Source organism: Jaculus jaculus, chromosome 6 (assembly GCF_020740685.1).
Source record: "Jaculus jaculus isolate mJacJac1 chromosome 6, mJacJac1.mat.Y.cur, whole genome shotgun sequence".
In the NCBI taxonomy this organism is placed as follows: domain Eukaryota; kingdom Metazoa; phylum Chordata; class Mammalia; order Rodentia; family Dipodidae; genus Jaculus; species Jaculus jaculus.
In genome coordinates, this window is record NC_059107.1 from 60,942,152 (window position 1) to 60,958,615 (window position 16,464).

A 16,464-nucleotide genomic window follows, 5' to 3' on the forward strand; every position below is an offset into this window, starting at 1 on the left:
CTGGAAAAAAAAGAAGAAATTACAGATGGCATATAAACATCTAAAATGTTCTACCTCCCTAGCCATCAGGGAAATGCAGATTAAAACTATGTTGAGATTCCATCTCACTCCTGTCAGATTGGCTACCATCATGAAAACAAATGACCATAAATGCTGGCAAGGATGTGGAAAACGAGGAACCCTTCTACATTATTGGTGGGAATGCAATCTGGTCCGGCCATTGTGAAAATCAGTGTGAAGGTTCCTGAGACAGCTAAAAATAAATTTGCCATATGTCCTAGCTATTCAACTCCTAGGCATATATCCTAAGGAGTTGTTGCACTACCTTAGAGATACTTGCTCAGCCATGTTTATTGCCACTCTATTCACAATAGCTAGGAAATGGAACAAGCCTAGAGGTCCTTCAACTGATGAGTAGACAATGATGTGGCACACTGGCACATTTACACATTGGAGTTCTACTCAGCAGTAAAGAAAAATGAAATTTGCAGGAAAATGGATGGATTGGGAAAGGGTTATTCTTTGTGAGGTAACCCAGGCACAGAAAGCCAAAATGTCACATGTTCTCTTTCATATGTGGATCCTGGCTATGAATGATTGGACTTCTATGTGGGTAGGAATAAAACTCAGTAGCAAAGGCCAGTAAGCTAGAAAGGGGATATAAAGGGAATAGAAAGGGAGGGAAGGGACTACTTAATAGGGTGGCATTGTATATATGTAAGTATAAAGACAGATTAATGGGGGTGAAAAGACCTAAGTGAGGTCAGGGGAAGAGCCTGAGTAAAGGAAAGGTGGAAGAAGGGCTAATCAGAACCTAAGAGGATATAAATTAGTGATATGGAAACCTATTTTTTGGGGCAATGGAACATTCAGAAGCCATAGATTGTTACTAGAAAATTTTCAGTGCCAGGGATGGGATACCTTCCAGTGAGTTGTTGGCAATGGGGGTCACTGATACCCTCAAAACATTATAGGCCATTGCCAAAGCTCTTGGTTTCCCACCAGAAATAGATGGTAAGACCCTATTGCTGAAGACTTCACATACTTGGCTGCAAGGCCACTGAGAAATCCTGATGGAGTTGTGCTGAAAACCTCCTATATGTAGACCAGCTGACAGAAAGCTGGGAAAAGTGATGCTGCATGCTGTTCAATGGGAGAGAGAGAAATCACCAGTGAAGACACTCAACAATGGACACTGCAAGCCTTATATTTGGCCAGCCAGGCTAAATGACCAACAAGTGCAATAGTGGCATGTTTGTTATGGGGGAAACCAATCACTCTATATTTGGACTAGAGGCCCACTCCATGGGAGGGAATACTTTCCTGATACTGAAAATAGCAGGGGTAGTCATGAACCTTAGGGATATAACATCTGCTGCTGTCTGGCTAAATGTATATACTATGCTCACCAAAATACCCAGTAAGCACTTCTCTTAATGTTCATACTCATATATTAATGCTACTCTACTTTTAGAAGCTTCTTTTTTCAGAAGGCAGTGACCTGGGGATGACTCAGAAGATATCATGGTGCTAAGAAGCAGTGACAGAGGAGTGTTCAGGACTGAAATATCTCTAGCACATCTTCCAAGGGACAGGGTCCATTGCAGAAGAGATGGAGGAAAGAATGTAAGAGCCAAAGGAAGGGTAGGACTCCTTACAACATACACAAAATGGCCTGGTATCCATGACCTCACAGTGCCTGGTACTACTTACCCAAGACCATTATAATAGGAAGAAAAGATGATGACACCAACATAAAAGAGAGACTGATTGAAAGGAAGAAGGCCTATGATGGAAAATGGAGTTGCAAAGGGGAAAGTGGGAGAAGGGAGGTAATTACCATGGGCTATTGTCTACAATTATGGAAGCTGTCAATAAAAAAAAAGAATTGAAACTTAACAAAAAATTCTCTTGTCCAGCTGGGCCTCACGACTCCCCCTTGTTCCATTTGTCCTTACAGACACCGCAGCTCCACAGTGGAGAAGATGCATCCTCAGCTCTTCAGTATAGTTCAGCTCTGCTCGGACCACTGGGCCCGTCAGCACAGATTTGGCTCTGAGCCCAAGTGGGAATAGAAAAGGGGTAGTATACCTGTGGTCACAAAGGAATAGCCTCTCTCTGTGAGGATTTTCATGAGGTAGTCTGTCAGGTCACGGCCAGCCAGGTCAAGACGCATGATGGCATGGGGCAGTGCATAGCCCTCATAGATGGGGACATTATGGGTGACACCATCTCCTGAATCCAGAACAATGCCTGTAGACAGAAAGAACATTCCTGGTTGAAAACCTTATTCTTGTTTCTCATTTATTTATTGGTTCTGTTATCAAATTAAAATTATCAAAAAAAAAAGAAAGAAAATTCAGGCCAGGTATGGTAGTACACACCTTTAATCCCAGCACTTGGAAGACAGAGGTAGGAAGGTTGCTATGAGTTCAAGACCAGCCTGAGACTACATAGTGAATTCCAGGCTAGCCTGAGCTACAGCAAGACCCGGCCTTGAAATCCTCCCCCCAAAAAAGAAAGAAAAGAAAAATTCACCCACTATGAGAATCATCAGTCGTGTGTGTGTGTGTGTGTGTGTGTGTGTGTGTGTGTGAATTTTCTTCCCCCAGATGATACCACAGACTTCTGGAAAGCAGGTATGATGTCTCCTTTTCTTGTACTCCTTGAAATACATACATAATAATGCATACTTGCCAATCAAAAAAAAAAAATCTAAATTGCACTTTTTTTCTTTTCCTTTCTTTCTATTTGATAGAGAGAATGGATGTACTAGGACCTATAGCCACTGCAAACGAACTCCAGAAGCATGTGCATCTGGCCTTACATGGGTACTGGGGGTTGAGCCTGGGTCCTTTGGCTTTTCAGGCAAATGCCTTAACCGCTAAGCAATGTTTCCAGCCCTCTTTTTTGGATACAGGGTCTAATGTGTTTCAGGCTGGCCTCAAACTCACTATGTAGCTGAAGATGACCTTGAACCTCTGATCCTCTTGTGTGTACCTCCCAAGTACAGGGATTATAGGTGTATAATGCCACACTCTATTTATGCAGTACTTAGAATTAATCATTAATCCTAAGGCTTCATGCAAGCTAAGTAGGCTTTCTCCCAACTGAACTATATTCCCATCCTCTAGACTGTACATTCTCAAGTCAAAGTTAGCCTGACCTACATAGTGAGATTTTGTCTCAAAAAAAAAAAAAAAAAATTCCAGGCTTCACTGATGACTTAGCAGTTAATGTGCTTGCATGCAATGCCTGACCAGCCAGGTACAATTCCCCAGTACCCATATAAAGCCAGATGCACAAAGTGGTGCATGCATCTAGAGTTTCTATGCAGTAGCTAGAGGCCCTTGAGCACCCATTGTCATTCTCTCTCTCCTTGCAAATAAATAAATAAAAAATATTAAGCTCTATTCTCCCTGGATCACTCATTGGTCTCTCTCTTCTCTTCCTTTTGTCCCATGAGCTCGCCTGAACATCCAGGTGAGTTTGTTCTTCCTTTCCTTACCTTGGCTTGGGTATTTTTCTTTTTTATTTTTCTTTAAAATAGTATTTATTTACTTGAGGGGGGTGCAAAGAGGCAGATAGAGAATGGGCATGCCAGAGCCTCTAGCCACTGCACACGAACTCCAAACACATGCATAACCTTGTGTATCTGGCTTTATATGGGAACTGGGGAATGGAATCTGGGTCCTTTGGTTTAGCAAGCAGTTGCCTTAACCACTAAGCCATCTCTCCAGTCTCAGTATTTTTCTTTTTGCCTTCTGTTCTGGGATAATTTCTCACTTTAAAAAAATTTTTTTTTAAATTTTTATTAGCATTTTCCATGATTATAAAAAAAATCACATGGTAATTCCCTCCCTCCCCCAATTTCTCACTTTAATTGCACGTATGACTTTCCTCTAATCTCTGAGTCTACCACGTGTGTACTCCCTTCACACTCTAGATCTTTTATATGGGTAATCCCCCCCCCACCAAACTCTGGGCCTGCTACTTGTGTAATTTCTCTAAACTCAGGGTAACTATGGGAGAAACTCTCTTTACTACCCATTTCTCATCTGAATTTCCTGGTCTCTGCTTTGGCACACTCTGCCCTGTGATCTCTACATGGATACACTCTCTCTCACCTGTTCTTTTCTTTCTTTTGCTCCATAACCTGGCCTGAATATCCACATAAGTCTGTCCTTCTTTCTCTCTACTTCTCTCTGCTTGCAAATAAACAAATAAATAATTTTTTGGGAAAAAACCTAACTGGCTGTGGTGGTTTGGTTCAGGTGTCCCCCATAAACTTAGGTGTTCTGAATGCTAGGTTCCCACTGATGGAGATTTGGGAATTAATGCCTCCTGGAGGGAGTGTATTGTTGGGGTCGGGCTTATGGGCTTTATAGCCAGTTTCCTCATGCCAGTGTTTGGCACACCCTCCTGTTGCTGTGGTCCACCCTATGTTGGCCAGGGGGTGATGTCCACCCTCTGCTCATGTCATTGTTTTCCCCAGCCATCGTGGAGCTTCCCCTCGAGCCTGTAAGCCAAAATAAATATCTTTTTCCCAGAAGCTGCTCTTGGTTGGGTGATTTCTACCAGCAAGGTGAACCGGACTGCAACAGTAAAGTGGTACCAGGAGTGGGGTTGCTGCTAGACACCTGACTATGTGGCTTTGGCCTTTTGGAGCTGATTTTCAAGAGGAATGTGGAAGGAGTTGAAACCTTGGCCTAAGAGATGCCTTGCAGTGCTGTAAGTACAGCTTGATGGACTGTTCTGGTCTGAGCTGCAAGACCTGAATGCAGTAACTGTGAGGTTTGGCTTATGAGGGTGAGAAAGAGCTTTGCTTGAACTGGGCTAGCAGTTTGTGTGAGAAGTTGTGCAGGGTTGCGTTGCATAGAAATGAACTGGTGTGAGCAGAGGGATATGGCACAGAAAGAAAAATCTTTGGGTGAACTGTTGCCCATTCAGCTGCAACTGAGAGATTATAACCTATAAGACTGGGATAGCTGACCTGCGCTGGGGCAAGAAGAAAAATGTCAACTCTTTTTTTTTTTTTTTTTATTTGAGAGCGACAGACACAGAGAGAAAGACAGGTAGAGGGAGAGAGAGAGAATGGGCGCGCCAGGGCTTCCAGCCTCTGCAAACGAACTCCAGATGCGTGCGCCCTCTTGTGCATATAGCTAACGTGGGACCTGGGGAACCGAGCCTCGAACCGGGGTCCTTAGGCTTCACAGGCAAGCGCTTAACCGCTACGCCATCTCTCCAGCCCAAGAATGTCAACTCTTTTGAAGGGGCCTGAGTGCTCAGGGAGTGTCCTGTTCTTCAAAGTCTGCTTAATTCCCCCCTGGATTAACAAATTGGCACCCTACCTGGTATCCTGGAGTATAAGAAATGCTGGAAAGAGGGTCATTGAGTTTGCAACATGGTCTTGTGTTTTGGAAATGGTCTTGGGCAGTGTGAAGCAGGTTTGCTGGTTGCCTGCATAGAGACCCCATGGGGCCATGAGGATGAACCGTGGCTTGCAGTGGAGACCCAGTGGAGATGCTGGGACCATGAGATGGCTGCCAAGGAGAGCTGCCGGCCCTGATGAAGATTCCCAGGACTGTGAGTAGCCTAGCTGGAGGGGCAGAATTGGAATGCCAGAGACTTGTTGCTGGTTAGAATTATTGGACTTGGAGATTTGTCACTGGCTAGAGTTGCTGGACTTGAAGCTACAGTTTGATATTTGCCTTGGTTGTTTTAAATCTTGTCTTGGTTGAATGTTTCTTTGTTATGCCCAATGCCATCTATTGCATTGTGAATATTTATTCTGTGCCTTTATGAGTTTTTTGAGGTTATTTTTTGGTATTATGGCTCAGTTAAAAGATCTTGAACTATGGGGATGTATGAACATCATTGGAATTGATAAAAACTGTGGGGACTTTTAACGTCAAACTGAATGCATTGTATTTTACATCATGTATGGATATCAGTTTATGGGGGCCAGGGGCGGAATGTGGTGGTTTGGTTCAGGTGTCCCCCATAAACTTAGGTGTTCTGAATGCTAGGTTCCCAGCTGATGGAGATTTGGGAATTAATGCCTCCTGGAGGGAGTGTATTGTTGGGGGTGGGCTTATGGGCTTTATAGCCAGTTTCCCCATGCCAGTGTTTGGCACACCCTCCTGTTGCTGTGGTCCACCCTATGTTGGCCAGGGGGTGATGTCCACCCTCTGCTCATGTCATTGTTTTCCCCAGCCATCGTGGAGCTTCCCCTCGAGCCTGTAAGCCAAAATAAATCTCTTTTTCCCAGAAGCTGCTCTTGGTTGGGTGATTTCTACCAGCAAGGCGAACCAGACTGCAACACTGGCTATACCAGCTGTTTATTCATGGGGTTCACATAAAAATTCCCAACCTGAGTTTCAAGGTGGTTTTTCTCAAATTTCCTTTTGCCTGTCTGGGCAAGAGCTCTGCCTTGCCTCCTTTTCTTACATTCTGGGTTTAAGCCTTCCTTCTCTTCTCTCTCCTAAAGCTTTAAGCTATAATAAAATCTCTCTGAATCTTATCTCTGATCTGTGGATTTCATTGTTCAAATGCATAACACAAGAATCTGGGGACATGCCAAAATTATTAGTGCATTGGTATATATTGGTGCATTGGCAGAATCTCAAAATTCCTGTATCACTGAGAGGCATTGTTTCTCCCCACAGAAACTGACTGGTGTATCCATGACCCTTCAGAGACTATGAACACCCAGCATGTGCTTATTTGTTATTCCTACACAGGGTTTCCTCCTTGGCTTTGGTTGCCCCTTTTATTCTTATTAGCAGGAGTCCCCCTCCCAGGACCCCAGGTTGTTCATACTTTTGCTGGAGTCAGAAAAGGAATGGATGGACTGAGAAGATCATTCAGTTGGCAAAGTGCTTTCCTCACAAATGTGTAAAAACATGTAAAAACAGCTGGACATGGCATGCACTTGTAATCCCAGCACAAGGGAGCTGAGGATGGACAGAACCCTGGGATTCACTGACCAGCCAGTCTAGTCTACTTAATGAGTTTCAGGCCAGTGAGAGACCCTGCCTCAACAAAGGTGAAGTGGATGGTGGCTGAAGTTGCCATCTGGCCTACACACACTCGTTCATTTGTACACACACACACACACACACACACACACACAATGAATTTGAATGTTACTAACCTGTAGTGCGACCAGATGCATAGAGGGAGAGCACAGCTTGAATGGCAACATACATGGCAGGGACATTAAAGGTTTCAAACATGATCTGAAAGGACAATGAGGAATCAACACTGTCATAGCACCTCTTGACCTAAAGAATGGTTTGTAATTTTTTTTTTTCCAGACAGAGCAAGAGAGAGAGAAAGAATTGGCATTCCAGGACCTCAGCTACTACAATACAACTCTAGACACTTGTGCCACCTAGTGGGCATGTGCGACCTTGCACTTGCCTCACCTTTGTGCATCTGGCTTACATGGGATCTGGAGAGAGATCAAACATGGGTCCTTAGACTTCACAGGCAAGCACCTTAACTGCTAAGCCAGCTCTCCAACCCTGATTTGTAATTTTATTAAGGCAAAGAACTATAAAATTCGGTAGTATGTCTTTATCCCACTCCCATTCTCCATTGGGTCTGGCCTAGATAGCAAGTCTTCAAAAATTCTTCTGCAGCGATGAATGAAGGAAGGAAATATGACCAAGCTGCTTTCTTGGACCAACACTAAGTTTTTCTGGCTCTTACCTGGGTCATCTTCTCCCTGTTGGCCTTGGGATTGAGTGGAGCCTCTGTGAGCAGGGTGGGATGTTCTTCTGGTGCTACCCGCAATTCATTATAGAAGGAGTGGTGCCAGATCTGGTTGAGACAAAAGCCAGATAAGCAAGGCAGACTCTCAGGGAACTGGATAAATCATGCTGGAAGGAGTGGCTGAGTGCTGCTCAGAGGAGGATCAGGAGAGGCTGAATCTGGAGAGAAGAGTCAGCCCTGGGGACTTTTTTTTTTTTTTTTCATGAATCAAGGTTTCAAACTTTTTTTTTGTTTGTTTGTTTGTTTTTGTTTTTCAAGGTAGGGTTTCACTCTAGCTCAAGCTGACCTGGAATTCACTATGTGGTCTCAGGCTGGCCTCAAACTCACAGTGATCTTCCTACCTCTGCCTCCCAAGTGCTGGGATTAAAGACATGTGCCACCACACGTGGCTTCAAACGTTTTGATGTGTGTGTGTGTGTGTGTGTGTGTGTGTGTGTGTTATGCATGCACCCCATGCACATGCTGCGTGGAGGTGGAGGTGGGAGGAGGATGGGTGACCTCAACCTCCTCTATCACTCTTCTGCCCTGTTCTCCCTTAACCTGGATTTGAGCTGTTTTGGTAGTGTTTTACTCTAGCCCAAGCTGATCTGGAACTCACTCTAGTCCCAGGCTGGGCTCAAATTCACAGCGATCCTCCTACCTCTGCCTTCTGAGAGCTGGGATTAAAGGTGTGTTCTCCCCTCAGCTTTTTACATGGGTTCTGGGCATGGAACTCCAGTCCTCATGCTTGCAACAATCTTACCCATCGAGCCATCTCCCCTGCCCTAGCCCTGAGTTTTGGTGAACATATAGTGGATACATAAATTCTAGCTCAACAAGACCCCAGACAGGACAGACAAGAAGCCAATGTACTCTGTTTGCTGTCTACTTCCATTTGACCCTCCCTCTTCTGCCCTCTTCTCTTCTCCCCATTGCTTTGTGCCTTAGGAGAGCCAGGCTCACTGTAGTACTCTGCACTCATTGCTTTCTGTCTTCCTGAGGTGTTTGGTGGACACAAGATACTGCTAGTAAAAAGCTAGACAGGGGCTGGAGAGATAGCTTAGCAGTTAAGTGCTTGCCTGTGAAACCTAAGGACCCCAGTTCGAGGCTCAATTCCCCAGGTCCCATGTAAGCCAGATGCACAAGGTGGCGCATGCATCTGGAGTTCATCTGCAGTGGCTGGAGGCCCTGGCGTGCCCATTCTCTCTCTCTCTCTCTCTCTCTCTCTCTCTCTCTCTCTGCCTCTTTCTTTCTCTATCACTTTCAAATAAATAAATAAACAAAAAACAATTTTTTAAAGGCTAGACAGTGGAAGGAAATAAAAGCCAGGGCATTTCTCCTGACCATAGTGTGGCCTTCCATGAACGTACCTTCTGTTGGTAGTCTTTCTTCTAAGATGCCAGATCTCACTGGGCTCCAAGTACATTGTCCCATTCACAGTTCCCTCAGGCTTTGGGTTGTAAAAGGTGGTGGCTGGTGATTGGATTCCTCAGCATTTCCTTCTGGTTGCCTTATCCCTGCCCATACCTCTGTAAATCTTCATTTATTCATTCTCAAAAAGTATATACTGCCTCATGCTGGGAACCTGTTCTCACTGTTTATTATTGACCAGGCTGGTACTTTAGAGTTCTGGGGACAAAACCATCTCAGGTGAAAACCACTGTTTCTGAGAAAGAGGTCCCTCATTCTGTGATCAAAGATAGCCAAATGGGAGTCTACCTCAGAGGGCTTTAGCAAACAGTACCAGGGACATAGGGCTGTGGCTTCTTTAGAGGTGTGGCTCAGAGTCACTTCATCCTATTGATCCATATATTTATGAGCTTTGCTAGGACGGCATTAAATGTGATAAGAGTAGCTATGGATCAGACATGATACCTACTTCTTAATTCCAGAGTTAAGAGGGGAGAAATACCAAATGTCAGGACACAAGCCAAGTTTAAAATGAAGGAAGTAGGGCTGGAGAGATGGCTTAGCAGTTAAGGTGCTTGCCTGCAAAGCCAAAGGACCTTGGTTCAATTCCCTAGTACCCACGTAAGCCAGATGCACAAGGTGGCTCATGCATCTGAAGTTCATTTGCAGTGGCTGGAAGCCCTGGCATCACCATTTTATCTCTCTCTCTCACTCTCACTCTGCCTCTTTCCCTCTCTCTCAAATAAATAAATAAAAATAAAATATTTAAAATGAAGAAAGTAGCTGGGCATGGTGGCACATGCCTTTAATCCCAGCACTCGGAAGGCAGTGTTAGGAGGATTGCCATGAGTTTCAGGCCACCCTGAGACTCCATAGTAAATTCCAAGTCAGCCTGGGCTAGAGTGAGACACTACCTTGAAAAACAAAACAAAACAAGCATCAAATGAAGGAAGTAGCTGGGCATGGTGGTGCATACCTTTAAGCACTTGGGAGGCAGAGGTAGAAGGATCGCCATGAGTTTGAGGCCACCCTGAGACTACAGAGAGAATTCAAAGGTGGCCTAAGCTACAGCAGGACCCTACCTCAAAAAACCAAAAACAGGAAGGAGGAGGAGGAGAAGGAAACAAAAGTTATATGGGGGATTGGGATGGACCTGATAGCAGAGGTCTCCAAAGTCTGCAAAGGGCATCTGAAGTGGCACAGGAACTGGGCATGAGCAGAAGCTCTGCATCATGCAGTTCTCCAGTGTTATGAAGTTCAGTAGCTGGCGTTGGAGGTGTGAGGTAGTGTTTTAAATGTGCTTCCCAGACACCCTGTCCCAGCATCACCTGGAGTCATCAGTACAGAGACAGTGTCTTTGGCTCCATCATCCACCTGCCAAATCAGTATCTTTAGATGTAAGCCCATGAACTATACTTTATTTTTACAAATTACCATGTCTGAAAGGTTAGAGATGTTGGTCATTCAAAAAAATAGGAATTGAGCCAGGCATGGTGGCATACACCTTTAGTCCCAGCACTCTGGAGGCAGAGGTAGGAAGATCACCATGAGCTCAAGGCCACCCTGAGACTACATAGTGAAATCCAGGTCAGCCTGAGTTAGAGTGAGACCCTACCTCAGAAAACCAAAATAAATAAAAATAAATAAATAAATAAATAAGAAGAAGAATTTTTTTTTGGAGAGGGGTGGATTTCAAGGTAGGGCCTCACTCTAGCCCAGGCTGGCCTGGAATCCACTCTAGTCGCAGGCTAGCTTCAAACTCATGGGTGATCCTCCTACCCCTGCCTCATGAGTACTGGGATTAAAAGTGTGCAGCACCATGCCTGGCGGAAAATATACTTCTTTTTTTTTGTTTTTTCAAGTCAAGTCTTGACCCTAGTCCAGACTGACCTGGAATTCACTATGTAATCTCTGGAGAAATATTTTTAAAAGAAACAAAAACAGCCCATATTTCCATCAACTTACTTGACATTTGACTTTTTCCTTGTGAATTTTTTAAAGGTTTTTTATTTATTTAACTTTACAGAGAGACAGAGAGAATTGGTGCACCAGGGCCTCAGCCACTGAAATTGAATTCCAGACACTTGCACCACCTAGCGGGCATGTGCAACCTTGCCTCACCTTTATGCGTCTGGCTTATGGGGAATCTGGAGAGTTGAACATGAATCCTTAGGCTTCACATTCAAGTGCCTTAACTGCTAAGCTATCTTTCCAGTCCTTGTGAATTTTTAAAAAATCGTTTTGAGTTATTAATTTATTTTATGCCCTTTTATTATCATTACTATAAAATGTTCAAATTTGTTTTTACTTATTTATAGGGGGTTTGACACTAAGGTCTTACTGTGTAGCCCAAGCTAGTCTCAAACTTGTAGCATTCTTTCTGATTCAGCCTCTCGAGTGTTGGGAATACAGTCAGGTGCCACAATGGATGGGGCTCAAATTTGTTTCCATAGAATCAGTGATTTCCCTTTTCATAGTAACTGTTAGTGAATGCAAAAAACTTTCAAAGCTTACACAATTCATCATATATATCATGTACTTAATCATATTACTATTTGTGTAATCTTTGATTTTTGTTTATCCTGTTATAACTACCATTGTGCTTATTACATTTTCTATTTGTAAATTAGGATATTTACAAAAAATTTAAATGTAGGTTGCAGGATATGGTGACTAGAAGATTTTGATTTTTTTTTTTAATTTTATGAGAGTGAGAGAGAATTGGCGCATCGGGGACTCTGGCCACTACAGTCGAACTCTAGATGCATGTGTCTCCTTGTGCTTATGTGTCGTCTCGTACATCTGGCTTATGTGGGTTCTGCAGAATCAAGCCGGATCCTTAGGCTTTGTAGGCAAGTGCCTTAACTGCTAAGTCATTTCTCCAGCCCCAAGATTTTGATTTCTATTACAAACACTAAACTGGTGTTTGTTTGAAACAAAGTCTCACTGTAGTCAAGGCTGGCCTTACTTAAACTTGGGGCAAGCTTCTTGCCTCAGCCTCCCAAGGGCTAGAATCACAGTCATAAATTACTATACTCAGCAAGGGTGGCCTTAAATTTATGATGATCCTCCTACTTCTGCCTCCCAAGTTCTGGGATTATAGGTGTGTGCCATTACACCCAGCAAGAAAGGATTGTTAAAAATTAATTAATTAATCAATTTGCCCGTGTGTGTGTGTGCAGGTGCACATATGCAGCATGCCAGGGTCTCTTGCCACTTTTTGCACTTGTTAAATATGGACAGTTTGGCAATCAAACCCAGCCTGGCAGACTTTGCCTTTGACCATTAAAACATCTTCCCCACTCCAAGAAAGGGTTTTTATCTTTACTCTACAAATGAAAAAACTAAGGTTGGTGGGGGAGGGGGTGTGCACCCAGATTGCATTACTGCTGACCCCAGCATCTTACCCATTCCTCTGTGGAATGTGAAAGCTTCCACAGGCTATGCACTTATCTCACATCCAGGGAGACTTAATCCAGGATGTAAAAAAAAAGAAAACTAAGTGAGTTACGTATTTCAAATCAATTCTCTCTATTCCTCATTGCCTTCTGCTCACGGAGCTCTCCATCACATTTCAGAAGCCAAGTCGGAGTAGAAGCAAGACTCAGCAACTGTCAGCAGAGCCCACTAGAAGATTAGAAGAGCTCTGGTAGCATTTCATATGCATGCTGTTTATCACAAAGGCTGCCATTTAAAAATCATACTGCCCTTGCATAAAGCTTCTACAAATTCCTATGGTCCTCCTTAAGCTTTTCATTAGAGAATCATCATGATAACATAGAAGCAGAGTACCTACCTGAGGTTAAGACAGAGAAAAGGAAAAGGAAAGAGCTATTTGACTCTGTGGAGGCAGCCAGCACCAGCATTTTAAACAAAGCATGAGCCCTAAACAGAGTTAATGCTGCAAATTAGGTGTGACTAGGTCCCCAGATGGCAGAAGAAGGAGTCAGAAACCTACTGATGTTCATGAGGCTACCTTCACAAAAAAAGTGAAAGACATATGGCAGATGTTTTTAGAAAAGTATGGTGGTTTCAATCATATGTCCCCCATAAACTCATGTACATACTTGGTCTTCACCTGATGGCAGTTTGGGAGGCGGAGTCTTGCTGGAGGAGGTGTGTTGCTGAGGATGGGCTAGGGGTATTATAGCCAGCTCCCCACCTGCTGTGGCAGGGGTGATGTCTACCCTCTGCTAATGCCATGTTCTCCCCTGCCATCATGAAGCTCCCCTTCAAGATTGTAGGCCAAAATAAAAAATGTTCCTTCCATCAGCAGCTTTTAGTAGGATGCTATGTCCCAACAATGAGAATGTAACTACAACAAAAGGGAAACTTTGCAGCAGCATAGAGAATTGATTGAATGAGTTAGGGTAGGATGCAAAGAAACCAGTAGGAAGCCATTGCAATGATCCAGAGAGAAGTTGGTAGCCTAGGTTGGAAATGATCTTGGGGGTGGAAAGGAAAAGAAGAGGAATGTGAAAATCATTTCAGAGTAACAGTTGACAGAGCACAGAGAACTGTGTCATAGGAGGGTCAAGGTTATCTATTATCTTAACAATAAGCACATTGGAGGGGAGGGTCCATATACCTTCTCCATGTCATCCCAGTTGGTGATGATGCCATGTTCAATGGGATATTTGAGAGTTAGGATCCCTCGCTTGCTCTGAGCCTCATCCCCAACGTAGCTGTCTTTCTGGCCCATTCCTACCATCACACCCTGCAATATAAAAGAGAAGGATGGAGAAGTGAATCAGTTGAGGGTTCCTACAGAGAGATACAGTCATTGGACTATCCCTGAAGAGGAAAGAGATGGGGAAAGAGCCCTTCTTCCTTGGAAACAGGGCAGCAGGAACAAAGGATAGGTAGACACTGGGCAATCTGATGGCATTAGGAAGAGGAGGAGAACTTCTTGTGGGCAGGTCTCTCTTCTCTCTTCTAAGACAATGAAATTTTTGTTGTTTGCTTTTCAAGGTAGAGTTTCACTCCAGCCCATGGTGATCTGAAATTAGTCTCAGGGTGGCCTCAAATTCACAGCAATCTTCCTACCTCTGTCTCCCAAGTGCTAAGATTAAAGGCTTGCACAATGAGATTTTTTTTGAGAGAAAACAAGGGCCATAGTACACTTTCCCCCTTACCTTATGTGGTGATTTGATTCAGGTGTCCCCCATAAACTTAGGTGTTCGGAATGGTAGGTTCTCAACTGATGGAGATTTGGGAATTAACATCCGCTGAAGGTAATGTATTGTTGGGGGTGGGCTTATGTGTGTTAGAACCAGCTTCCCCATGCCAGTGTTTGGCACACTCTCCTGTTGCTATTGTCCACTTTATGTTGGCCGGGGGATAATGTTCATCCTCTGCTCATGCCAGACAACATACCTGGTGGCGAGGACGGCCCACGATGGAGGGGAAGACAGCCCGGGGGGCATCATCTCCTGCAAACCCTGCCTTGCACAGGCCAGAGCCATTGTCACACACAAGTGCAGTAGATTCCTCTTCACACATGGCGGGTGTGGCTGAGTGAACTGGGGGCTGGAGCACCTTGGGAAGGGAGAAGAGCATAATATTTAGCCACTTGTGAAATCATGCAAGGAACAGTCTTCTTGGCTTTGGGTGTGTGACTACTGGCAACTAGAGTCCTGTTCCAGGAGACACGGGTATGGACTTGGCCTCCCCAGCCTCCCAGTCTCTGGCAGTTGAGCCTCTCAACTCTAGTCAGTTGCTTTGCACTGAATTATATTCCACAAAGTTCACATGTTGAGTCTACCTCAGTATACGCAGTACCTCAGGATGTTACTGAATTGAGAGATTGGTCTCTAAAGTGAGTAATTAAGTTAGAATGAAATCATAAACCCCAAAGGCTGCTAGCCAATATGGATATTCACATAGGATGGGAGTCTTTTTTTTTTTTTTTTTTTTTTTTGAGGTAGGGTCTCACTCTGGCTCAAGCTGACCTGGAATTCACTATGTAGTCTCAGGGTGGCCTCGAACTTTCGGCAATCCTCCTACCTCTGCCTCCCAAGTGCTGGGATTAAAGGCGTGCGCCACCACGCCCGGCTCAGGATGGGAGTCTTTATAAGAAAAGAAAATTACATGCCTTGAGTCACAGCACTGTGGAAGCAGAGGTCGGAGGATTGCTGTGAGTTCAAGGCCACCTTGAGACTACGTAGTGAATTCCAGGTCAGTCTGGGCTAGAGAGCCTACCTTGAAAAACCAAAGAAAGAAAAAAAGAAAAGAAAAGAAAAGAAAAGAAAAGAAAAGAAAAGAAAAGAAAAGAAAAGAAAAGAAAAGAAAAGAAAATTAGAATACAGATGCATGTAGAGTGGACTACGTAAAGACATGGCCAGAAGATAGCTATTTACAAAGGAAATGAGTGTTATAAGAAACCAACCCTGCTGATACCTTGACCTCAGACCTGGCTCCCAGGACTATTAGAAAGCAATTTTCCAGGCTTGGGACATGGCACAGCTGGTAAAGCACTTGCCTTGCAAACATGAGGACCTGATCCCCAGTACCCACATAAAAATGCCAGGTGTGTTTGTAATCTCAGCACTGGGGAGTTGGAAGCAACTGGGGTTCACTGGCCAGCCAGTCTAATCTAATCAGTGAGCTCCAGGCCAGTGACAGACCCTGTTCATGATTTGCTACTTGTAGATATAAATACACAGCACAAAGTTCTGATGGGACATACAACAGACTGTTGTAACTGGGATTACTTCTGGGGCTGGGGAGAAGACCATGAAGGAAGTGTTGAGACTGCCTCTCTAGTGGTTTAGGTGATTACAAGACCATCTTCACATATAGTTCATATGACAGAAAATAAATCATCAAAGACATAGTAGTTATTAGCAAACTATAGAAGCAGCCGGAGGAGGAAAGGGCAGCTTAAAAGGAGAGAGAAGCAAAGAATTTCATGGTGGAATCCACTATCTGCTGTTTCAACAGATGAGGAAACAGGATCTCCCTCCAGGTCTGGGAGCTGAATCAGGATGGATACAGAGGGGTATAGAGATGAATTTTTCCAACACCTACTACAGACTTCTTCCCTCTCTCCTCTGCCTTCTCCCTTCCTTTCTTCTCCTTTTTCTTTTTTTAAAGGAAAACATTTAGTTTTTAAATTTTTTTTAAATAATTTTTAATTTATTTATTTGAGAGCGACAGACACAGAGAGAAAGACAGATAGAGGGAGAGAGAGAATGGACACGCCAGAGCTTCCAGCCACTGCAAACGAACTCCAGACACGTGCGCCCCCTTGTGCATCTGGCTAACGTGGGACCTGGGGAACTGAGCCTCGAACCG

At 44.1% G+C, this 16,464-nt stretch overlaps 1 protein-coding gene across 1 annotated transcript in view; it reads right to left on the bottom strand.

The window, feature by feature from the left end:
- Actg2 (actin gamma 2, smooth muscle) overlaps positions 1-16,464 on the bottom strand; it is a 42,674-nt gene that overhangs the window by 16,453 nt on the left and 9,757 nt on the right. Inside the window, exons 2-6 of the mRNA XM_004668277.2 lie at positions 14,545-14,706; positions 13,757-13,885; positions 7,717-7,827; positions 7,157-7,241; positions 2,092-2,253 (exon numbers count right to left, since the gene is read on the bottom strand). Of these exons, the coding sequence (XP_004668334.2) occupies positions 2,092-2,253; positions 7,157-7,241; positions 7,717-7,827; positions 13,757-13,885; positions 14,545-14,706 (649 nt within the window). The remainder of the gene's footprint in view (positions 1-2,091; positions 2,254-7,156; positions 7,242-7,716; positions 7,828-13,756; positions 13,886-14,544; positions 14,707-16,464) is intronic.